This window comes from Mus musculus, chromosome 14 (genome assembly GCF_000001635.26).
Source record: "Mus musculus strain C57BL/6J chromosome 14, GRCm38.p6 C57BL/6J".
Classification (NCBI taxonomy): domain Eukaryota; kingdom Metazoa; phylum Chordata; class Mammalia; order Rodentia; family Muridae; genus Mus; species Mus musculus.
The window spans coordinates 73,192,858-73,218,071 of record NC_000080.6 but is presented as its reverse complement, the minus strand read 5'-3'; the positions used below and the strand labels follow the sequence as shown (position 1 = coordinate 73,218,071).

The window sequence follows — 25,214 nt, the reverse complement described above, 5'->3', positions numbered from 1 at the left end:
CTGCCTGCCTGTGACTGGAATTAAAAGTGTGTGTCACCATTGCCCAGCTCTGATTCGATTTTTTAGTAATGACAAGACTACTCAAATTATATTATTTTTCCAAAGCTTTTATTGTTCTTTTGGAAGTAGAGTATACAGCTTTATTCAGGCTAAGAAGGCATTCTACCTCTGGCCTATTTTCCAGCCTAAATTCAAAACTTTCTATATCCAAACATGATGCTAACCCATGTAATATATCATAGACAAAAAATGTAACTAAAATGTTGATAAAATTATAGTCCACCATGTGTATAAGTTATATTTGAAACATAAATGAACCATGTGCTTAAACTTTGGTTTTATCACCAATATATCTTAATATACATATAAGTGAATATTCAAAAAAAAATCAAAAGCCAAGATGCATGTTGGAGGAACACTTGAGGTCATTTATTTTCCTGGTTTTGTATGTGCATGCACACAGTATCAGCACTGTCGAGTAAGAACTCCAAATGGAGTAAAGGATCTCGCGCTGCCGAAGTTAATGCTCCTTAGCCCTGTCTGTCACAGAGGGAGGGCAACAGTGCTTCCTAGTCTTCTAATGGTTGCTCGGAGACTCACTGCTTCTGTCTGCTAACCTAGGCCTAGGCCTGGAAGCTAATCTAGACCTAGAATGTTTTCAGCCTCTGAGACTTACTGCTGAATATACTCACCCTTCCTTGTTCTTTCCAAACTCTAGATGGCTGGTTCAGAGTTGCTGTTTTGGCTCAAACCTTCCTCCAAGCTGTTTCAATTTGGCATCTCTGACTGAATTGCTCTATGTGGCCTCATACTAACTTTGGCAATGTGTTCTGATCTTCTGGCTCCTGCTCCTTTTCCAGCTTGTTCTGTCTTCACCCCTGACTACTTTCTCCATTCTCTCTCTCTCTCTCTCTCTCTCTGCATGGCTCCCTCCAGTAGCTTCTTTTTCCTCTCTCTTGAGAGTTAGGCGTATCCTATTCTGTCAACCTATCTCTGATTTGTTACTTTGTCTGCCACTCAATTAGACATCACTTTCAAACTTCCTTCTCCAAACTACCTTTACCTTCATTGTTTGGGATTAAAGGTGTGTATGAAGGCTGTCTGTATTCTGGTCAGCAGGGCTAAAGGTGTGTGGGAAGGGATGAGCCACACCACACTAGAAATCATTTTTTAACACAATCCCAGGTTCACAGTGTGGTCAGATATCCTGCAACAACAAAGCATGGTTTTCATATGTACTCAGTAAAGCCATACCTGCTGATGTTGTTATAATGCCATTTTCTTTTATCCAGGATTCACCTTTATTTGATCTCATTAAGCAGTCCAAGGATGGAGAAGGACCTGATAACCTTGAACCTGCTTGTCCTCTCAGCCTGCCTCTCCAGGGTAACCATACTGCAGCAGATATGTAAGTAAAGGCACCGTGCTTTCATTCAAACTGCAGAGATACTCTGGCCATAAGGGAAGCTCAAAGCGCTATATAGAAATTGTAGGACTGAAATTTTGCTTAAGATACTATTTTTTCTTTTAAGTGTTAGGAATCTAAGACACATGACCCAAGTAAGGTCAAATAAAGAAGTACAAAGCTACTGAATCACATGGTGTTGGTGTAGCGGGGAATTAATCGTTCATGACAAAGCTGATGCTGCTTTAGATAGGTCCGAATGATCAGATAGGACTTTAGCATGAGAATTGGAAAAGCAAGAGGAAATATCCCAAGAGTCCGAACTTACTTGTTTCTGAAACAGCCAGAAAGCAGGAGAGATTTTCAGAGAATATGTATCAGACCATTTGGGGAGAGGCACAGAGTAAGTGTGGAGTAATGGACTATTACACATCGCTAGTGTGGAGTGGTGATGCTGAGAGAAGAAACAGCTGACATTTAGTCAGGGTTCCCTGTATTTGGGGCATTTACATAGGTACGTCAGATTCACATTTTTCCCTAGAGTTCATACCAGCCTCGTAAGGTAGAAGATACTGTATCAGCACCAGTTACCTGTAAAGTAGCAATGAGGGAAACAAGGGAGCTTGCTTAAGATGCACATAAATGAACCCAAGTAGTCAGATCACAGTACATGCTCTCTTAGCCCTCTAGCTTTGTCCTTTCATAGAAACGTGCTCCATGTTTCTACCTGATTCAGTGAGGAAATACAGCATTCTGTGATAAACCATTTTCCTGTGATATCATTTCCATGGTAACTTCCACCCAAAGTATTTCTGACCCACAGAGACTGTGTATTCATGCATGAGTTTGTTTGTTAGGTAATATTTTCACATAAGTCAGCTTTATATGTTCCTGTAATTCAGGAAATGGTTATTTGTAAAGTGCTAGGTTAACAGTACCAGTTACTGATATGATTAGATGGCCTGGTCCTTTTCCCTTATAGGACTTTGCATCTCACAGGAAGGAAGCAGTGAACACATAGACTAGTATGAGTTTAGTTTAGAGGACTCATGCAACAGTGAAACCAATGAAATGAGAGGAGGGGAGACCCAGGAGATGACGTCATAGTTTGACTGGAGACCTGGAAGGCAACGTAATGCTGACCAGACAAAACTTTTCCTCTTTTGGGAAAATGCCTATATTATGGACTAGAAAGAAACCCAGGGTGGGTGGCTCACAGTCAGAGCAGTAAGTGTAAGGCTGACGCAGAAGCAGCACACTGGAGCTAGAGGCTCTAAATGCATAGATGTTATAAGGTAGTGGGAAACCATTCACACACAAATGCAACTGTGAATAATCTGTATTAAGAGACTATCTAGTTGCTATTTGAAATATGGGAGGGCTTGAGGGCTAGGAGATGTCAAGTCAAGAAAATGGAAAGAAAATTTCAAAGACTTTATAGTTTAAATAAGGGATGCAGGGACTGGAGAGATGGCTCAGTGGTTAAGAGCACTGACTGCTCTTCCAGAGGTCCTGAGTTCAATTCCCAGCAACCACATGGTGGCTCACAACCATGTATAATGGGATCTGATGCCCTCTTCTGTTGTGTCTGAGGATAGCTACAGTATATTCATATACACAAAATAAATAATTCTTTAAAATAAATAATAAGGGATATAGGTATCTTGGACTATCATAAACATTAAAGGTGGAAAAGAAGGGTCTGGAATGTATTTTGAGATAGAAATAGCAGGTTTTATATTGACTTGATTTATAGCACATTTGAGGAAGTGGACAAATTGAGAAATTTTTTTTAAATGTATTTATTTTTATTCTTTAATCCTTTTTTACAGTCCAGACTTCATCCTCTTCCTGGCCTGCTTCTCCCCCCTACCCCAACCACTCCCCACCCCATACATCCTTCACCACCCAACCTCCATCTCCAAGAGGATGTCCCTCACCCCCCATCCCACCAGGTCTCCCTGGGGCCTCCAGTGTCTTGAGTGTTAGGTGCATCTTCCCAGACTGAACCCAGACCAGGCAGTCCTCTGCTGTATATGTATCAGGGGCCTCATATCAGTTTGTGGCTCGTTGTCTGATGGATCTCAAGGATCCAGGTCAGTTGAGACTACTGGTCTATCCATGGGGCCACCCTCCTCCTTCTTCTAGCTTTCTCCTAATTCAACCACAGGGGTTCCTGGCTTCTGTCCATTGATTGGGTGCAAATATCTGCATCTGACTCTTTCAGCTGCTTGTTGGTCCCCTCAGAGGGCAGCCATGCTAGGCCCTTGTCTGCAAGCATACCACAGCATCAGTAACAGTGTCAGGGCCCAGTTTGGGTCGGTCACACTGGACCTCTTTTCTCTCATGCTCTTCTCCATTTTTGTCCCTGTAGTTCTTTCACATAGGAACAATTCTGAGTTAGAGCTTTTGTTTTTTTATTTATTTATTATTATTATTATTATTATTATTATTATTATTATTATTATTATTTTGGTTTTTCAAGACTGGGTTTCTCTGTATAGCCCTGGCTGTCCTGGAACTCACTTTGTAGACCAGGCTGGCCTCGAACTCAGAAATCTGCCTGCCTCTGCCTCCCGAGTGCTGGGATTAAAGGTGTGTGCCACCATGCCCGGCGAGTCAGAGCTTTTGACTGTGGAATGGCAACCCCATCCCTCCACTTGATGCCCTGTTTTTCTACTGGAGGTGGACTCTACGAGTTCTCTCTCCCCACTGTTGGACATTTCATCCAAGGTCCCTTTGAATCCTGAGAGTCTCTCACTTCCCAGGTCTCCGGTACACTCTAGAGGGTTCTCCTCCCTCCTCCTTCCCAGGGTTACCTGTTTCCGTTCTTTTTGCTGGCCCTCAGGGCTTCAGTCTTGTTTCCCCCAGTACCTGATCATGTTCCCTGTCCCCTTTTCTACCAAGGTCCCTCTCTCTCCTCCTCCCATAACTGTTTTCTTCTCCCTCCCAAGTGGGATTGAGGCATCCTCAATTAAGTCCTTGGGCTTGTTAGCCTTCTTGAGTCCTGTGGGTTGTGTCCTGGGTATTCTGTATAACAGGTTTTATATTGATTTGATTTGCAGCACATTTGAGGAACTGGACAAATTGAGAAATTTTAAAATTGCACTCCTAGGCTCTTTACATTAACACACCAGATGTGATGTAGTGACATTTGTTTGAGATGAGAAAGACTAGGTGAAGGAATGCAGAGTTCTGCTTTAGCCATAGAAGGTGTGAGGATCAGGTAGTACTATCCATTTCATAATTGGATATTTGCATCTAGAACTCAAGGGAGACCTGCTTTTGTACAAGTTAAGTAATTTTACAGTTGTCAGTTATGAAAGGAAAGGAAAGTCAGGGACATTGGGGTTTAGAAAGTTAGCATATTTTTCCTGTTAAGCTAGCTTTTCCAGTTTGTATTTAAGTAGCTAACTCCTGGAATTTGGTATAGAATATTAATCAAATAGTTAAAATATGTCTGAATACATGAGTACAATTGAACACAATTTAGGGTTGGGTGTGAAACGAACACTTATCTTCTGTATGTATATCTAGGTATCTTTCTCCTCTAAGATCTCCAAAGAAAAGAACTTCCACTACACGTGTAAATTCTGCTGCAAATACAGAGACACAAGCAGCCTCAGCCTTCCATACTCAGAAGCCATTGAAATCTACCTCCCTTGCCCTGTTTTACAAAAAAGGTCAGTAAAAGATTCCTCTCAAGAGCTCAGACTCATGGACTAGGTTAAGTTGTGGCTCCAGTACTTAAGATATGTGACACTAAGCATATCACTTGATATCTCTATGCCTTGGTTTCTTTGCTTATAAATGAAAAAAAAAAATAATATACCCTACAATAATATTAACTTACAGGGATTAGGGGACAATTAAATGCATATAAAATGCTTTAAACAGGGGTTAAACCGGGCATTGATGGCACACGCCTTTAATCCCAGCACTCAGGAGGCAGAGGCAGGTGGATTTCTGAGTTTGAGGCCAGTCTGGTCTACAAAGCGAGTTCCAGGACAGCTAGGGCTACACAGAGAAACATCGTCTCGAAAACAAAAACAAAAACAAAAACAAAAAACAAAAAACAAAAACCAATCCCTTTTCAAGTATAGCCTGTGGGGATAAATTGTTAGCTTTGAAGAGTTCTGTTTATGCAAGTCTTTAAAGGAACAGCTTGAACCATGAGTAAATGTATAAAATTCAGATTCCTTCTCTCAGAAGTTGTATTTGTAGTGGTACTCTTAAACTAAATTTCTGTCACATCATTTTGCACCAGTACAGTTTATAATTTTCAAGTTTATGTTCCACTGATATTTATATAAAAATGCATGGTAAGAGCTTTTCTTTTAGGATTGGGAAAGAGAATAATCACTTGCAATTCCATTATTTAAAAATAATGTCTCTAATATTGTTTTTTAGGTTTTTTTTTTTTTCTTTTTTGGTTTTTCGAGACAATGTTTCTCTATATAACCCTGGCTGTCCTGGAACTCACTCTGTAGACCAGGCTGGCCTCGAACTCAGAAATCCGCCTGCCTCTGCCTCCCAAGTGCTGGGATTAAAGGCGTGTGCCACCACCATCCTCCCGGCTCTAAAATTGTTAATGGAAATTTCCAACACCTATGCTGAATAATTACCGACAGAACCAAAGGAAATCGTATTTTGTCTGTCTGATTTCACAAGATCATATGACCTTTCCCTTCTGCCTTGGTTTCATAATTTAATAGCTAATTCAGCAAGTATTACTGAGCCTTGTGTATGGAATGCTGCTAATACTAGGGGTCATTTATTTAAGGAAAACAGCCTTGGAGGTTAGGCTATTGTTTAAATGCTACTTACAATAGTATAAAGGAATTTAATGTTTCAAAAAAAAATCCCCTCATAATTGAGAATGGACAGTAAGCAGGCCCTTTCACCTTCTGTCTGCAGTGTACCGTCTAGCATATCTCCGACTAAATACACTCTGTGCACGCCTTCTGTCTGACCACCCAGAGCTAGAGCACATCATCTGGACTCTGTTTCAGCATACATTGCAAAATGAGTATGAGCTCATGAGAGACCGACATTTGGACCAGGTAAGAAAAGCAGTCACTTCCCCATCGTTTCTTCCTGCTCATAGTTGACTGTGTGCTATATATCACATTCAAGTGACCATCTACATTAGCTTAGTAGTATATATTACCATACATTGTATAACATACATAGAGTTCCTTGTTGAATACCATTTATATTTTTTATATAGCTTTTACAAATTAGAGGTATATATTTTAATAACTATTTAATGACACAAACATTTAACCTTTTCTGTATTGTGATAAGCTAGATTTCATTTTACTGTGGAAATGACATGAGCCAGAGACCAGCCAGCTATCTAACCAGGAGATATGGTGTATGCCTGTAATCACAACTATTCTTGAGAGGCTGACTCACAAATTTGAGGACTTGCCAGCACTACATGTTAAGTTCAAGACCACTCTGGCCACTTAGTGAGACTCTGTCTCAAAATTCAATAATAAAAAAGCTGGTGTTGTAGTTCAGTGGTGAAGCATTTGCCTGTCATACACAGAGCACTGGTGCTCTGATCCTAGTAACAAAAAATGATTTACAGCCGGGTGGTGGTGGTGCACGCCTTTAATCCCAGCACTCGGGAGGCAGAGACAGGCGGATTTCTGAGTTCGAGGCCAGCCTGGTCTACAAAGTGAGTTCCAGGACAACCAGGGCTACACAGAGAAACCCTGTCTTGAAACAAACAAACAAACAAACAAACAAAAACAACAACAACAAAAAAAGATTTACAAAGAATCAGAGACTCCAAAACAGGAATGTGGGGAGGGGAAGGAAAGTGGGGCTTATAAACAGAATAATTCCTCCTAGCTTCCTTTTTCTTCTTAAAGGGGATAAAAAACATTTAGAGGAGTGTGTGCAGTTTATCAAAGCATACATTTTTAAATGTATAGTTCAGTGATTTAGTATATTTGTAGAGTTGTAAAACTACTAACACAATCTATTTTATTTAAACCATTTTCTCACACCAAAGAGAAACTCTGTTGTCTCTAAGAGTCCTCAACAACATAAATCTACTTTCTTTTTCTGTAGATTTGTCGAATCTGAACATTTTATGTAAATAGAATCATATGTAATTTCATATTTAGGGTGTGTGTGTGTGTGTGTGTGTGCGCGCGCGCGCACGTGTGTGCAGGTGTGCAGGGTAGGGTCCTGACTGAGTTCTATGACCTTGCAAATCCTAGGCAAATGTTCTTCCACTGAACTTCGTCCCCAGCCTTGAGTGTGGATGGCTTCTTTATAGAGCACAGGTTCAAGGTTCATCTGTGTTGTAGTTTCTGTCACATACTACATTATGTTTATAATTCATCAGTTGATAGAAACTGGATTATTTCTTCTTTGATGTATTATGAATAATGTCAATATTCATATATAAGGTTTGTAAAACATGTTTTTATTTTTCTATGTATATGTAAGTAAAATTTCTGGGTCATATGTTAAATCTTTAACCTTTTTGAGAAATGGCAGGGATATTTTCTAAAATGGCTTTACCAATTTATGTTTTATTTTTAAAGATTTATTATTTTTAAGTGTGTGTGGGAGGGTGTTTCTATGTGTAGGTACATGCATGTTTACAGTATCTGTGAAGGCCAGAGACATTGGGTCCCCTGGGGCTGGATCATAGGCATATGTAGCTGGTAGCTAATGATAGCGAACATCTGCTTTAGAGAAGTGTGTGTTAAAATCCTTTCTGAAAAGACAGCAAGAGTCTTCCTCACTGAGCGTGGCGGTGTGCAAACAGACCTCAAACTCACAGAGCTCTGCCTAAGTCTGCCCCTCAGTTCTGGAATTAAAGGCACAGCCACCACAACAGGCGGCAATGATTTAAAAAAAAAATATGTTCTGTATATATCTTTTTCTATGAAATATGTGTTTTGAAAATGTTTTATCCTCTGAGAAACTTCAGGTCATCTTTGGTTTGTTTTTTGTTTTGTTTTTTGCTTCTTTTTTTTTTGTTGTTGTTGGTGGTGATGGTTGGTTGTTTTGGCTACTGGTATTTTGATGTATGAACAAAAACATTGTCAAGTTTGGAGGCATCAAGACCTCATTTTTCCCAAGAGCTTTGTGCTCTTAGTTTTCTGTTTCAGTTTCAATCCACTTTGACTTAGTTTTGCAAGAGGGCAGGGGAGGACTTCTCCCTCCAGTTGTTCCAGCACAGGAGCCCCACCCCCCTCTTTCCTCTCACTCTTTCTCCTTGGTGTGAATCCAGGGCCTCTTACTTTGTGGCAAACACTTCACTGAGCTATGCCCATTCCCACACCATCTCTTGAAATGCATCCTTTTTTTTTATTATTATTCTTTTTCTTTTTCTCTGTTGACAGCTGTTGAAAGTCTATTGATTTTTTTTTTTTTTTAGTGTACACATGTTTATTCCTGAGACTCATTTCCAGTCTGTTATCTATGTAGCTATTTTGGTGAGAATACACTGTCTTAGTTACTATAGCATTCCAATTTTTTGGAATAAAGAGACACAATTGTACTTTGTTCTTTTTGCAAGATCAATTTAACTGTCCTGAAACTTAAATTTCCATGTGAGTTTTAGGACTGACTTGTCATTTTCTCTGAAGATTTTGAAAGAAAGTTCACGGGCTAATGTGTCAGTTTGGGGGATGTCACATGTAGCATGAAGTCTTCAATCCATACGGAGGATGCGGCTCCTTCCCATCCTTCCAGGCTTTAATTTCTTTCAATAATAGTTTATAGTTTTCAGAATACAAGTCTTACATTTATTTTTTTAAAGATTTATTTACTTATTATAAGTAAGTACACTGTAGCCGTCTTCAGATACTCCACTCCACAAAAGGGAATCAGATCTCATTACAGATGGTTGTGAGTCATCATATGGTTGCTGGGATTTGAACTCAGGACCTTCAGAAGAGCAGTTGGTGCTCTTAACTGCTGAGCCATCTCTCCAGCCCCTTACATTTATTTTATTAACTATACTCCTATGTATTCTATTCTCTTTAATAATAAAGGAAATTATTTTTATTTCATTGTTTTGTTGATCTGTGTGATTTTTGTATCAGCAAAGTATTAGCTTCATACAGATAGTTGGGAACTTCTAATTTCAGAAGAACTTTTTAAGAATTGATATTGATATTGAGTCTTTTTCTTCTTGGAATTTTGCTGAATTCACCAATGAGGTCCCATAGGTATGGGGATTTGTGTGTGTGTGTGTGTGTGTGTGTGAACACTTACTGTTTAGTAATTCAAAATTAGCTTTTTTACTTTTCAGTCGATATTGGCATCTGCATAACTTGAGGAACTTAGTGTCATCTTAGTTCTTTTAGTGGTGCATAATTTTCATAATATTCTCATATAATCCTCTTATTTCAGTAAGACTGGTAATGTTCCCAACAAGAATGATATTTTAAACAAAAACATAATTATAACTTAACATGTATTTGGATGTATAAGCTGCAGTACACTGTGTTTTTAAATAGATAGCTATTATTTTATGTTCCTGCCACTTTCTATAAAAGGGAAACCCAGATTCCTAGAGATTTTTTTTTTTTGCAATTCCGAGTTTTATGAGTGAAACGTGAAGATATTAAAGTAGAAGAAGACTATCAGTTGGTCTGTCGTCATCAGTGGCGCTCGGTGGGAAGCTCAGTCATCACACACTGAGCAGGGGTGGGGATAGAAACCTTTGCTCAGAGCAGATGGAAGCAAAAATGGTACAGAAATGACCAACACTTGAACTAGACCAAAAAAGCCGTTTTAAAAATTGATATTTAAGGCCCCAGGGAATCATTTTCAAATCTTAGTTTTACATTTTAAATGTTGTTTTATTGAAAGATACCATATAGAAAATCCATTTATCATAAGGATATGTTCTGATGAAAATTGAGCAACAAAACAGATCCAGCCTACATTCAGATCACAGATCACAACACCATGAGCAATGTAAGGTCTGTCAGCAGCACTTTCTTACTCCCTAGATTATTACATGTCACTTCAGTTGATAGCTTGAAACTTTTCACACAGCCTTAAAACAGTATTCATCATACAATTAGCTTGTTCTAAGAGTTTCAATACTTTTGATATATACTAAAGAACTGAAGCCAAAGTCAGGGTACTTTACAAACTTGGTAGTCAGTCATGAGTAATTGAGTTAGCTGCTTGCATTTTGTTCTGTAAATACAAATGTTTTGATTAAATACCTTATGTAGACTTTTGAACAGCTCAGAATAAGGGGAAAACTCAGAAGAAATTAAATTTCCTTCTTTTAATAATACTTAAAAGAGCCAGGTGAGGTAGTATGGTCCCTCATGCCTCTGTCACTCGCTTGCTAGATTATGATGTGCTCTATGTATGGCATCTGCAAGGTGAAGAACATCGACCTCAAGTTCAAAATCATCGTCACTGCCTACAAGGATCTTCCTCACGCTGCCCAGGAGGTAGGTAGCCGCTCATGGTAAGACTGAAAAATAAATCAGTATTCATAGTTTACTTCAGTTGTTAAATAGAGATCATATATCCTTATTTACTTCTTTAGTGTTGGTTAATTATTTGTAACTGAAGTATAATTATAAAACTATGGCAAACTATGAAATCCAAATCTTCATAAATAGTACTATATTTGTATATAATAATAACTGGGGTATTTGAAATAAACTTTGACATAACATATAGTTTTTATTTTTCCGCAGGAAAAGATACTATAAGTCAGTCCTTATAAAGACCTAGTAAAATTTCCCAGTGCAAGCCCATTTTATACCTCTAAATTCTTCTCCCACAGATGCTATCATGGTAAAACACACATAGTCTGACACACATTTTACACTATCCTGGAATGCAGCAATGAATCCTGGGTTATTGTTTCAGTCTGTCATTGTATTCTTGGAAAGTGATACAAACCAGTTTAGTTTGCATTATATATTTGGAGTTATTTTCTAAATTGGTTATATACATATTGTTTAACAGAGGCACTCCATAAGATGTCTTTAGTTTTACCTGATGAACATTTATACAAGTGGGACCTGGTGTCCCAGACCTGTAATTCTCATTCAGAATAAGTGAGAAGAAGATGTCACGAAGTATGAGGTTGCATAGCTAGACCCTGCTTATTAAACAAAAACTTGTTTGTAAAAATCTACTTAAAAAATCTGTTTCTACTACGAAAAATCTGTTTCTTGCAGGAGAGTGGTGTACATGTTCTAAACCCTTTAGATGAGGGGTTGAAAGCTGCTACGGGCCAGTGAATGTTGTCTGTATAGTAGTGCTGATGGTGCTGGGTTTTGGTTAGCACAGCCTAACTCCCTTGTAGAATGGCCAGCATTCTGTCGGTGGCTGCCAGGCCCCTTCTCTGGATCACCTTGGTGACATTTCACTTTAAATAGGGTACCTATAATTTCAGTCTAAGGGAGCCTTGGTTAGATTATTGTTTTCTGTATAAAATGTGTTTTTTAAATAAAACTAAATACAATTATTTTAAAATAAAAGTTAAAGAGAAGTTCTTAAATTTATTTAACATGTTTTTTTTCCTTAGACCTTTAAACGTGTTTTGATCAGAGAAGAGGAGTTTGATTCCATTATAGTATTCTATAACTCCGTTTTCATGCAGAGACTAAAAACAAATATTTTACAGTATGCCTCCACCAGGGTATGTTGAAAATATTCTTTAATTGGATAAATCTAATAACAATATAATGGATCCTACCAAAATACTACATCGATGATTTTTTTTCTTTTGTTTTGGGTCTAGCCTCCTACCTTGTCACCAATACCTCACATTCCTCGAAGCCCTTACAAGTTTTCTAGTTCACCCTTACGGATTCCTGGAGGTAACATCTATATATCACCCCTAAAGAGTCCTTATAAAATTTCAGAAGGTCTGCCAACACCCACAAAAATGACTCCGAGATCAAGGTTGGTGTTTCCTTTTTAAGGGAATGCTGAAAACAGTAATACTGCACTTGGCAATTTTGATTTAAACATGAAAATGTAAAGCTTTTTAAAATTCAAAATGGGATAGGCTGTTGAATGTCTGATTTCTTTATGTGCATTTAGTGAATGTGTGAAAAGGGTTTTTTTGGGGGGTGGGGGGCAAAGAAAAGGTGTGTGCCTGGATGGGCTTGTGTATCACTCGTGCTTGCCTAGCTGCTGAGGTCTCTTCTGTGTATAGCTTAAGAACCGATATCCACGTGTGCCTCAAAACACTAATAGTTTCATAAGCCATCAAAGTAGAACATTTTAGGTTAACATGTTTGTTTGTTTGAAACAGGGTCTCACTATGTAGCCGTTGGCTGGCCTGGAACTTGCTAAGTAGAACAGGCAGGGTACATACTCAGAGATCCACCTGCCTCTACCTCCTGACTGCTGAGATTAAAGGTGTATGCCATCACACCCAGAATCTTTATTAAAAATTTACTGTAAGCTCCATGGATTATAGTGTTTTGCTTGTTATGAAAATGGAGTCATTAGGGCTGGCAGCATGTACCACCCATGAAAGTACTCGCCACAGAACTAATGACCTGAGTTTGAGTCCTGGATAGAAGAAGCAGAGAACCAGCTTACAAAAGTTGTTCTCTGATTCTGAGACACTTGCTCACACTCACACACACAGATCATTCACACACAGAAATAGAAATAAGGATATACGCTTTGGAGTCTGGCTTTGAAGCCCTTCACTGGACTACTTAGGTGTTATCATAGGCTACTTGAAACTGGCTGGATGTTTATAAAGCAGAAGTCCCATTAACTAGTATAGTTAATGCCATCTCAGCAGCCGTTTTCAGTACCTGTAGTTTGTACCTGGTGGGCAAGAAAAGTAAATGAGAAGAAGCACTTTATTAGCTTCTTAGAAGCTACCCGAGTAGTACAGTAATTACATGAGAAATGCACACTTGTGAATACATTTTCAAACTTTGTAGAAAAACATGAAGTAAAACATAACTGGAAATACGGTGAAAGGCTGCTGTGTGTGTCCAGATCCCTCTCTGTATGATGTGCTTTGTAACTGATTATCTGTGTACAGGTGTCCTCAGCTCACTGTGTAACATGCTAAGATGTAACACCATGTCTTCTTAGGTAAATGTACAGAGTCCCATGCTGCCACATGACTTGGCAGTGTATACTCTGGAAGTTTCTGATGGTGATAAATAATCCATATTATGATTATAATGATGGCTGTTTGCTGATCTTAATCAAAATCAGTTCTGTATTGCTATTCTTTGTTCCCATTAATTTATTAATTTATTTACCATACATTCTGATTGCTACCCTCCCCTCTTCCCAGTTCCTACCTCCCCAGTTGCTAATCTTATTTTTTTTTCCTCTAAGAAGCTTTATCTTTCAATATGTAACCCAGGGTAGCTTCAAACTCACTGCTTCAGTTTCTCAAGTACAGGAAGGAAACAACAAGCCCAGCGTGCATTGGTGCTAATTTTAGCCAGGGAAAAGGTCACACTATTAAGCATCCCAATGGGCACATCACTGGTAAAGCGTTAGAGAACTGTGGCATTCTGTTCATGCAGCATGCTTAGGTACTCTGATTAATCAAATGTGCGTGGGAGGATGTCACTTAACCAAAGAGATGGAAGACAGGACAATCTACATAGCTACTACTTCTTTATTGAGCTACATATAGAAATGCTTTTTCACCTTAATTATCAAAAATATAAATTATAACTAAGATTAAGTCTGGTAACATAGACCTATAATCTCAGCTGCTTAGGAGGCTACACCTGCTGGCCAACTCGGTGAGACCCTGTCTTAAACTAAAAGGTCAAAGTTTTGGGATGTAGCTTAGCGATAGAGTTCTAGCTTAACACATTTGACAAGGCCCTAGTTTCAACCCCTTGTAATGTGGCTGAAATGAAGACAAATGGAATAAGTATCTCACATAACAAATAGCATTTACTAAATACCAATATAAATACTAATTAAAATGTGATTATTTCTTTATAAGCATACATTATAAAGTTATATTTCTTGGGATGAGCGGGGCTCGCATGCCATGGCACACATGGGTAGGACAGAGAACAGCTTTGTAGAGACTGTTGTCTCTGAACACCTTTATGTGGGTTTCTGTGATAGCTAGAACCCAGGTTGCTAGGTATGTGGAGCAGTTGCCTATATTTGCTAAGCCATCTCACCAGCCCTTTTTTATTGTTGTTTTGTTTTATATTTATTTTATCTATGTGGGGCCATGCATGCTACTGTGAATGTGTGTGGTTAGAGCACAACTTGCTGGAGTCACTCTCTCCTGCCATGAGTTTGAGGGACTAAACCCAAGTTACCAGGCTTGGCCACAAGTGCTTTTACCTGCTGAGCCATCTTACTGGTCTTTTAAGTTTTATTTATTGGCCTAAGTTTGTATCAAATGTAACTTAAATTAGAATGAAGTTACATTTGTTGATTTATGAGGAACTAAGTAAAGATAATCTTAAGTTTTTCTAAAAATCCTCTTTAAATGTGGACCATGGCAGAATTATGCTCTGCAAACACAGAGTTCTTGTTGCAAATCTAAGAGCTAGGGTGTAGCTTAGTAGTAGAATGCATCACTAGCATATTGAGGCTTTCAGCACCAAAACAAACAACAAACAAACAAACAAACAACCTCTTCCTGGTTATGTCTTAATCATACTAGCATTGGCCCAACAACCCCCTGATGGGTATCAGGTGTTGGTGGTTGCAGGGGCAGGGAGCCTTTGATATGTGGTGGCTGAGAGTGTGCACCTATGTTCATCTCGGCATGTCTGCACGGTCTGTGTCTAGTTCTCACAACTAACTCACATTTTATCTTAACTTGACAGAATCTTGGTCTCAATTGGTGAATCATTTGGGGTGAGTATTTTTTTATGAACAGTGGTGTCATGGAATGTTATATAAAATATACCGGACAGTATGATGCAAGAGCTATGTGCCCCTGTATCATCCTTTATTTAGTGTTCTGTTGTTAAACATCTTGTGTGGACATCAGTGACTTATATTGCAACTAAAAAAGAAATAGAAGATTTTCATAATTTGAGATTAAAGGCACTGTTGCCTAGATAGGTCCTTTAGGCTGTCTCAGGTTATTTTCAAATCAGGTTTAACTTTGAATAATATTCATAATTGGGAAACTTGCAAGTTTTTTCTAAACATTTCTCTGAGATTATGTAATATACATGTAAATAGTCATTTGTATACACACATAAAGTGTTTTTATGTTCCCAGTACTCCCAAAGTGAAACATAAATTCTCCAACTGTATGCATAGCTGCTGTCATCCAGTTCAGTCTGACAGATTACCCAGCAGTCTTTGGATCCCACTGGCTCCAGGGCTCAGGTCATTAACTTCGCCCAGGTCGTAAGTGGCAAGTTCCTGGGTTGCACTAATTTTCTAACCAAACTGGCCAACAGTCAGGGAATCCCTGTAATATCTTTCTTTTCCAGTTTGACCATTTGCTAGAATACTCATAAAACTTTGGAAAATAGTTTACTGACCATAGCAGTTTATTACAAAAGATACAGATGAGCAGCCGGATGAAGAGACACATAGGGTGATGTCCACTGGGGCTTCTGGCCCGCTCCTGTGGAGTCCGCATCTCCAGAGCTCTCCTAAGCCTAATGCTAAAGGATTGGATTTTGTACAAATAGTTGATTAACTAAATGTCTACCCACTTTCCCTACTCTGAAGGTTAGGAACCGTGGTTGAAAATTCCCAGCTTCTAACCAGGGCTTGTCTTTCTGACTCCATACTGATACTAAGGGCCTATCAGGAGTCTCTTTATTAGAACAAAAGATGGCCCTATCTTCCTTATCACTTGGGAAGTTCCAAGGGTTTTAGGAGCAGGAATAGAAGACAAAGACCTCATATCTTTCTATGTGGTAACATGTATGTGTACAATCTCATAGAAATGTTTACAGAAGTTTGAAGTGAGGTCCTCTGAAATGAAGCACAATAGCCTCTGCAGCATGACTCTGGCACTGGCCTCCTCCCACACCCCCGCGCTCTAACACTCCTTCCTGTACTTACTCACCCCACCTCCCACTGCCTTCTGCTCCCTCTCGGTGCTAGTCTTTCTCTGATCAATAAGGACCTGAGGTAAATGTGCTTGCTGCATAAGCCCAGGGGCCTGAGTTTGACCCCAAGAATCCACATGAAAGGTGGCAGGAGAAAACTGACTCCTAAAGTTTGTCCTCTGCTGTTGGCATGTGCACCACAGTACACATACTGTTATATTCACACACAGCGTGCACACATATATAACAACAATAAATACAATTTTTTAAATAATTGGTTTCATGATGAACCAAGCACAGTGGTTTATAATCTCAGAAGACTGAGGTAGAAGGATCAAGAATTTGTGACTACTTGGAAATGAAAAATCAGTTCTCTCTAATAGTCTCTCTGAGGATACAAACTATACTTTCAGGGCAGGTCCTGTACCCAGCAGTAGATAATTTACACAAAACAAACTCAGTGGCAACTTTGGAAGTTCCTTTTTGTCTCCTAGGGCTGTTTTTCTTTGTGTGTGTTACAGCTTTCAGTTTGTGTGTTGAGGGATTCTTGCGTGTACCAACCCGTGCCCTGCATCCATATGCCCACCTCATGCTTTTTCTTTGGCCCTTTTTCTTCTGTGTATTTGTTTTGTCATATTTTAGTTGTTTTATTTTATTTATTATTATTCTTTAGATGCCTGTTTGTTTTCTAACAAAAGACAGAAGGGGTATAAATTCCAGTGGGAGAGAAAAATGGAGGGAAACTCAGTGGGAGAGGGGAAACTGATCAAAATATATTGTATGAACAACATCTAGTTTCAAAAAGAGAAAAAAATAAAAAAGAGTTTGTGGCAAACCTGAGCTACATGGTGATTTGTAGGCCCGCATGGGCTATATAGCATTAATGTTGTTTTAGGTGAAAACAAAAGAGGGAAAGAAAAGGGAAACAGAGGAAGAGAGGAGAAAGAGAGGGAACAGCTGTGTGCACACCCTAGAGCACTGGCTAGTTCTGAGCCCTCCTAACACCGAGGCCCTTTCCTGGTGTGCTGGCCCCAACCAGAACCTTAGTTTTGTTGCTACATCATACTGTAATTTTGATATTGTTATGAATTATAACAAATAATTTTGGAGATAGAGTTTTGCCAAAGGGGTCTTGACCCACAGGTTAAAAAGCACTGCTCTAGCGGTTGGTTGGAGTTTATATGCTAAATAAAATGTAAAAGTTCATTTTACAAATCCTCAGTGCTGTGACAGCTGATTGAAGACGGGCTGTAGCTGCTGGGCTTTACAAAGGAGCTGTGGGACCATTCGTTTACACCTCACGCAAGGCAGCTCACACAGGTCATCACACTTTTGCTTACTGCAGCCTGTGAAACAATGGAGACACTATTCATCCGCATAGTAATAAGGCCCTGGGACTTAGCTTCTGCCATGTTGAATATGTACTCTACATATATTTTCATTAAATTAAGCTGATCCTATCTAATGCACCAATCAGTTCATGTTTAAGTTCTATCTGAAAGTCTAACTTCATTTGTTGGCTTAACTAACATGTAATACACATGCCTGAGACAGTCATGAAATGGAAGCTAAGAGACAGACTGTTTCCACATACTTATCTACTGGGTGAGATTGGGTGGTGTGCCTGTTCTGGCATGTCTTACCAAGGTCACATGTCTAGTAATATTGCCTGGACTAAAATTGTGAAGTCTTTGAATATTTAAGTTAAAAACCTTTATAAATTAGCAACATTTCAACAATGCCATCCATGATGAGTGATGGTTAGTGATATATCAACATCCCATGACTCAATCCACCTCAGGGAGTATATCAGTCACGGCTCCTATGGCCTTCCTTCTTGCTATGTAATCCTCTAAATCACAGCTTTTTTTAAAAAAGGTTTTTGGTTTTTTGTTTTTTTGTTTTTTTGTTTTTTTTTTTTGTTTTTTGTTTTAATTTCAGTTCTAGAAATAGGATCCACCTTTACTACTTCTGAGAAGTCCTGGTTTCAAGCGTTGAGTGCCAGCAAGGCCATAGGCTTAGCCAGTGCTTGACAGCGCAGGGATAGCACAGAATCAGAGCTGCTTGGATAGATGGGAGAATCAGCTGCTTGCATAGATGGGAGAATCAGCTGCTTGCATAGATGGGAGGATTCAGGAGGAATGGGTGTTTAATGAAGGCAGAATTGGCATCCTTATGCTAATTGTTTTTAAATCTGTCACTTAGTCCAGTAAGGCAGAGAATTAAAATGAAGAGATTACTTTTGCCTAACTTTTGGTGCATCTCAAAATAAAATTTGTAGCTGCTGACTTCAAAATGTGGCTATTTAATGGTTTAAAATAAGAACTCTGTAATTTACAGACATCTGAAAAGTTCCAGAAAATAAACCAGATGGTGTGTAATAGTGACAGAGTGCTCAAAAGAAGTGCTGAAGGCGGCAACCCCCCCAAACCACTGAAAAAGCTGCGCTTTGACATCGAGGGAGCCGATGAAGCAGATGGGAGGTAGGAACCATGGAGATGCTTGCTCCAGGTAGCTGAGCAGAGCACAGAGCCACTGTCAGCCCCGTCCTGAGTCCCCTCAGGCCTTGTCCTGCCAGTTTACCACTTTGTGAGAACAACTAAAGAGACTAGATGTGGGAGAAGGTAGCCTATGCCTTTAATCCCAACACTTGGGAGGCAGATGAGGCCCCTCTCTGGGAGATCAAAGGCAGCCACAGCTATATAGTGAGACCTTGTCTGGAAAAACAAGAGAAAACAACATACTAAGTGTAAAGTGGTACAGTGGAAAGCAACATGCAAATCTGCCATCTATAAATTCATGACGACTTAGACATTACAAGTCTAAGCATGGACTTACACAGCTATTGATACAAATTTGTTAGTTTTAACATTAAATTAAAAAACTCTTAGAAAATACTAAATTATGCTCTATAAAAACCACTAAAAATATATAAGATCATAAATTTGTGATATCTTTTTTTAGATCACTTAGAAGCTTTTGAAATTAAACCAAAATAATAGCATGTAATTGAAAGCAACAGAGTTACTAGGAAGTTGCATGCATGCTTTTAAAATGTGTTTTTTTTTCCCCCCAATCTGCAGTAAACATCTCCCAGCGGAGTCCAAATTCCAACAGAAACTGGCAGAAATGAGTAAGTTCCCCTCTCTTACTTTGCAAACAGGGAAGCAGCATTTGATTTCACTGAAGAAAGCCTTTTGACTCTGAAGGAATCCACACATTATTCCTTCAAGTGGCACAGTTATTTATGCATTTACAAACTAGTAGTTCAAACAGGAGTATACAATTTACCTCACACATTGGTAGACTAAGTGTGTTTCACAAAGTGTGGGTCAGCACACTTTGAATAGTCTTAAGCTGATGTTGATCTGTACTTTAAAATATTACTTTTTGAAATTTTGTACATGTATGCAGTATGATTTGATGGCATTCTCCCCTCACTGGCCACCTTCTCTCTTCTTCCAGGCACCTCCCCTTAAACTGCACTCCCAGCCTTATCTCCTCTTCCTTTTCCATAGCCACTGAGTCCAGTCAGTGCTGGTGGTATGCAGACAACTTTAGGGCCACCCATGGAGCACACACAAACCACCAGGGGCTTGTTAAACTTCCTTACTCTCCAGGCTTTGAGACAGTTCTAAACAGAGGTTTCCATTACTGGAAGTCAGATTTGTGGAAATTGGGATCAGGTCTGTCAGTGTGACAGCAATTTAGAATGGTGGGGTGAGGGGTTGTCACTGAGTAGCAGAGTGTTTGCTGCCTAATGTGCACAAGGTCTTGAGTTAAGTTCTCAGCACTGCAACAGACAGGCTATATATACAATCAATCAATAAAATGAATGTTATTTTTGGAATAGTATGACAAATTTAATTTCACCCTAAGCTATTATGAGACTAAAAAATTAAGTAGATGGAAGGAAGCGGTATTTGCTAAGTGTTCTGGTTGTCTTAGGCACATAGCTGTGGTAGTAAGAGTAGCTGCTGCAAGACCCAGTAATAGGCAAAGAAAGGGACTTAGAAAAAGTAGAAGTGTTTAGAAGCTTGTGGGGGCCACTGCCAGTGAAGGTGATGAGGACTTACAGGCAGGTACTGGACATGCATGGCAGCTGCCAGAGAAAGCACACAGCAGAGCTGTACTTCTTCTGCATACTTTTAAAGCCCTTTCCCTTAAGTGTGTCGTTTGAACCTAAATTAAATATGCTAACCACTTAAAATACTAGTTATATGAATTAATACATCTCTATTATATCTCTTCAAGTTTTGTGTGCCCCAACCCCACCCCACCCCACAGGACCCCATGTGCAGACATGGTGGGCTGCCTGCCCCTGGTCCACTTACTTTCCCAGAGTCCTCAGCACTATTAATATTCTTGTTGCTTTTCCAGCTTCCACTCGAACACGAATGCAAAAGCAGAGAATGAATGAGAGCAAGGATGTCTCAAACAAGGAGGAAAAGTGAGGACCTCAGGGCCCTGGACCCTCAGCCCTGGGGACACCAGACTCCTGGCTCATGGTTGTGACTAGTTCCCAGGTTCTGCTCATGTTAGAGATATAAAATGTGCAGGTACAAGCTGAATATTTGTGTGGGTGATTCGTAAGCCACTTCAATGTTGTAATCAATGGTAGAGAATTGATAGCACACAGGATTGAGAATCTTGTGCAGATCATGCCATTTAAAATATGAAAGCAAGTTGTTTGCATTTCCAACATGAGCCTGCTGCCCTCAGAAGTGAGGGCCTCTGCAGGGGTCCTGACCCCCTACATCTGGCTGACTACTTTGCCTTTCCTCATGGCACATGTGTGATGTTTGCTCTTGGTTTTATTAATTTATATGTATTTTTTAATTTAACGTGAATACCCTTAGAAAATGTGTCTTGTCTTCCAAATGCAAGTTGATTGACTGTCCACATTCAACCAAATTATCTTGAATCTTCTACTGAAACAGATTGTTACAAACTGGGAAAAAGTACTAATTTCTACACATTGGACTATTTTAATATTAGAATCTAATGTGCCGTGTGTTTGTTTCACATATTTTACTTTTGAAATACAAGCAAAAAAAGTATAATCATATGATACTGTCTTACTACTGACACAGATTTCATACCTCAGACCCTCTAAGAACCGATTCTTTTATTCACCCAACACATGCTTTGAACTGAAGACTATTGATAATACTCCGAGGTTGTTTTTTTCTTTCAATCATTCAGATCACTGAATTTATAAGTACCCATGTAGTACTTGAAAGTCAAGTTTGGCCACAACTGTGCTTAAGAGGACCCTAGTACAGTACAACCCAAGTGCACTTTTTAATGTTTCTGGGTCCTGAAGAATCAAGATACAAATTAATTGTGATTTACAAGCAGACTGTTAACTATAGAAGCCTTCAGTTTTTTTCCCTCATAGACGTGTCTAATTACATCTCAACAGTTTACTCTGTTCTTCTACATCTGGGGATGTTTGTGTTCTCTCTGGAATGGTACATCTTCCAGGGTCTTTTGAACTTGCAGTTATCTATTTTTTAAGCCAATCTGGTCTAATAACTCTGGCTTCTTCAAAGCCACACCATTTCTAGTCCAGCTGTGCAGAAACTTCAGATGAAAACAGCTGCATTGAAAATAGAGGCACTCCCTTCACCCCCCACCTAAAGGTGTATTTAAATTATCTTGTGGGATTAACTTATTTAGAGATGGTATAATTTAAAATAGGGGATATTTAAGGTAGCATCAGCTAGCATTTAAGAAAATCACTTTTTCTAAACTCCATACTTTTTGAAAAGAAATCTGGTCTTGTTAGGAAACAAATTTCTATTTTGTCCTCAATTTAGTTTCAGTTTTACTAGTTTGATAGTTATCTCAATAACAAAAGCAATAGACAGCTTCCCCCATTTCTTCATTAAGTTTTGCATGATCATCACACAGATTAGTTAGGTTTTAGGTCAAGGGCTTACCATACTTCTAGGTCTTTTGCTAGTGAGTTCAAGTTAGAATTAGTGACAGAATCATAGGAATTTTCAGAGATCCTGCTTCGAGATTTCTTAAAGCTGCAGACACTGCACTATTGGTTTTGTTTTTTTGTACCGGTTGAAACTATACATTCAAATTGCTATGTTCCTATTTTCTATAATAGTTTGTCTATTTTAAAATAAACTAGTTGTTCAGAGCCTTACTGGTGTGATATGATCTCTGAGTTAAGTGTTTTCTGCATCTGAGCTTTCTCCTCACATCTTTTCCATTCTGATGACCGACAGATTTACAGAAATATACTTTTTATGCATTCATATGGTATGTATTATATATTAATATATTCTGTTCTCTTGTGTCTCCTTTTTTATGAAATGAATTTGTCTAAAAAGCTGTATGCTTTGTGAGGCCCTCCCAGAAACAGGAAAAAGGAGACACTAAAAACTTGAAAGCAACGTATACAGCAGGGAATAGAAAGACTGGGAAGAGACAGTAGGCGGCTGTTTAGCTGGCAGCTGCCGGCTGCAGGGCCTTCCCACATTTGAACATTACTTCGTTGATAAACAGCAAATCTAACCACACATGAAAATAACTGAGAGGAGGCCATGTGCAGTAGTGAGTTCAGTGAAGACTGGTTGGCTTTAGAACAAGAGATGTCTGTAGGGCCTCCGCCAGGCAGGGATACAAAAACATAAGATCAGACAGGACCACACAAATCTGACTGTGGTACAAATGCTTGTGATCCAAGTTCTCAGCAGCTGAGGCCGGAGGGTATAAGTGGGAAGCCAGCTTGGGTTACATAGAAGATGTCAAAAAGAGGTGGAGAGGAGAGAGTGGCAGACAGGGTGGGAAATGTTTACAAAAGATACATCTGAGAAAGAACTGTTACCTAACATATACAAAGAACTCTTAAAGTTCAACAGAATCACAAGTTCATTTAAAAATGAGCCAAAGACCTGTCCAGGTATGTAGTCTCCCCTCCCCCAGCCTGAAACCTGCTTGCTCGGGGTGGAGCTTCCTGCTCATTCGTTCTGCCACGCCCACTGCTGGAACCTGCGGAGCCACACCCGTGCACCTTTCTACTGGACCAGAGATTATTCGGCGGGAATCGGGTCCCCTCCCCCTTCCTTCATAACTAGTGTCGCAACAATAAAATTTGAGCTTTGATCAGTATGAAATTGCCTTAGCTCCGTTTCTTCTTTTGCCCCGTCTAGATTCCTCTCTTACAGCTCGAGCGGCCTTCTCAGTCGAACCGTTCACGTTGCGAGCTGCTGGCGGCCGCAACATTTTGGCGCCGGAACTGGGACCTGAAGAATGGCAGAGAGATGCTAAGAGGAACGCTGCATTGGAGCTCCACAGGAAAGGATCTTCGTATCGGACATCGGAGCAACGGACAGGTACACATGCTAGCGCTAGCTTAAAATTTCAGTTTTGTAAAGTGTTGCTAAGGATGCGGTAGGATACGAATTAAGCTTGAATCAGTGCTAACCCAACGCTGGTTCTGCTTGGGTCAGCAGCGTGTTAATCGGAACTAGAAACGGAAACAGGCAGGTTAGCCGCAGCTTTTTAGGAAGCTGCTTAGGTGGAAGAAGAAAGGGTTTAAAGTCATGGATCAGGCGGTTGCCAATAGTTTTCAGGAGTTGTTTCAGGCCAGAGGAGTAAGGCTCGAAGTACAATTAGTAAAAAATTTTTTAGGTAAGATAGATAGCTGTTGCCCATGGTTCAAGGAAGAAGAAACACTAGATTGTGGAACCTGGGAGAAAGTTGGTGAGGCCTTAAAAATCACTCAGGCAGATAATTTTACCCTAGGCCTCTGGGCGCTCGTAAATGATGCAATAAAAGATGCCACTTCCCCAGGGCTAAGTTGCCCCCAGGCGGAGCTTGTGGTATCTCAGGAGGAGTGCCTGTCAGAGAGGGCCTCCTCAGAAAAAGATCTTCTTAACTCAAAAATTGATAAATGTGGAAACTCGGATGAAAAACTGATTTTTAACAAAAATCACTCAGATAGAGGAGCTGCCCATTACCTTAATGAGAATTGGTCCTCTTGTGAATCTCCCGCTCCACCTGTAGTCCCCACTTCGGGAGGTGCCACTCATAGGGACACACGACTAAGCGAGTTAGAGTTTGAGATTAAGCTTCAGAGGCTGACTAATGAGCTTCGGGAACTAAAAAAGATGTCAGAAGCGGAGAAGAGTAACTCTTCTGTAGTTCACCAGGTGCCGCTAGAAAAGGTTGTGAGTCAGGCTCGTGGGAAAGGACAGAATATGTCTAATACGCTAGCCTTTCCGGTGGTCGAGGTAGTTGATCAACAAGATACTAGGGGCAGACATTACCAGACCTTAGATTTCAAGTTGATAAAAGAGTTAAAGGCGGCTGTTGTGCAATATGGCCCTTCAGCCCCGTTCACTCAAGCATTACTGGACACAGTTGTGGAGTCACACTTAACCCCTTTAGATTGGAAGACTCTTTCTAAGGCTACCCTGTCAGGAGGAGATTTTTTGCTTTGGGATTCTGAATGGCGAGACGCCAGTAAAAAAACTGCTGCTTCTAACGCTCAGGCTGGTAACTCAGACTGGGATAGCAACATGCTTTTAGGAGAGGGCCCTTATGAGGGACAGACAAATCAGATTGATTTTCCCGTTGCAGTGTACGCGCAAATTGCGACGGCCGCACGCCGTGCTTGGGGAAGGTTGCCAGTCAAAGGAGAGATTGGTGGAAGTTTAGCTAGCATTCGGCAGAGTTCTGATGAACCATATCAGGATTTTGTGGACAGGCTTTTGATTTCAGCTAGTAGAATTCTTGGAAGTCCGGACACGGGAAGTCCTTTCGTTATGCAATTGGCTTATGAG

General features: G+C 39.8%; 1 protein-coding gene and 1 non-coding gene across 3 annotated transcripts in view; both read left to right on the top strand.

Annotated features, from left to right (window-relative positions):
- Rb1 (RB transcriptional corepressor 1) overlaps positions 1-25,214 on the top strand; it is a 133,094-nt gene extending 107,880 nt beyond the window's left edge. The window contains exons 18-28 of one of the 2 annotated variants that reach the window (XR_383150.4): positions 1,293-1,408; positions 4,943-5,088; positions 6,323-6,468; positions 10,753-10,857; positions 11,949-12,062; positions 12,165-12,328; positions 15,217-15,247; positions 18,748-18,890; positions 19,491-19,540; positions 20,788-20,966; positions 23,580-25,214. Coding sequence is in view for 1 of the 2 variants with exons in the window: in NM_009029.3 (NP_033055.2) it covers positions 1,293-1,408; positions 4,943-5,088; positions 6,323-6,468; positions 10,753-10,857; positions 11,949-12,062; positions 12,165-12,328; positions 15,217-15,247; positions 18,748-18,890; positions 19,491-19,540; positions 20,788-20,861 (1,089 nt within the window). In the remaining variant the exon portion in view is untranslated. Of the gene's footprint in view, positions 1-1,292; positions 1,409-4,942; positions 5,089-6,322; positions 6,469-10,752; positions 10,858-11,948; positions 12,063-12,164; positions 12,329-15,216; positions 15,248-18,747; positions 18,891-19,490; positions 19,541-20,787; positions 22,571-23,579 lie in introns of those variants that run through there. The other variant, NM_009029.3, reaches the window with a different exon arrangement.
- Positions 11,221-11,309, top strand: Mir687 (microRNA 687). Its single transcript, NR_030459.1, has one exon. It is a non-coding gene; the product is annotated as a microRNA 687 (primary transcript).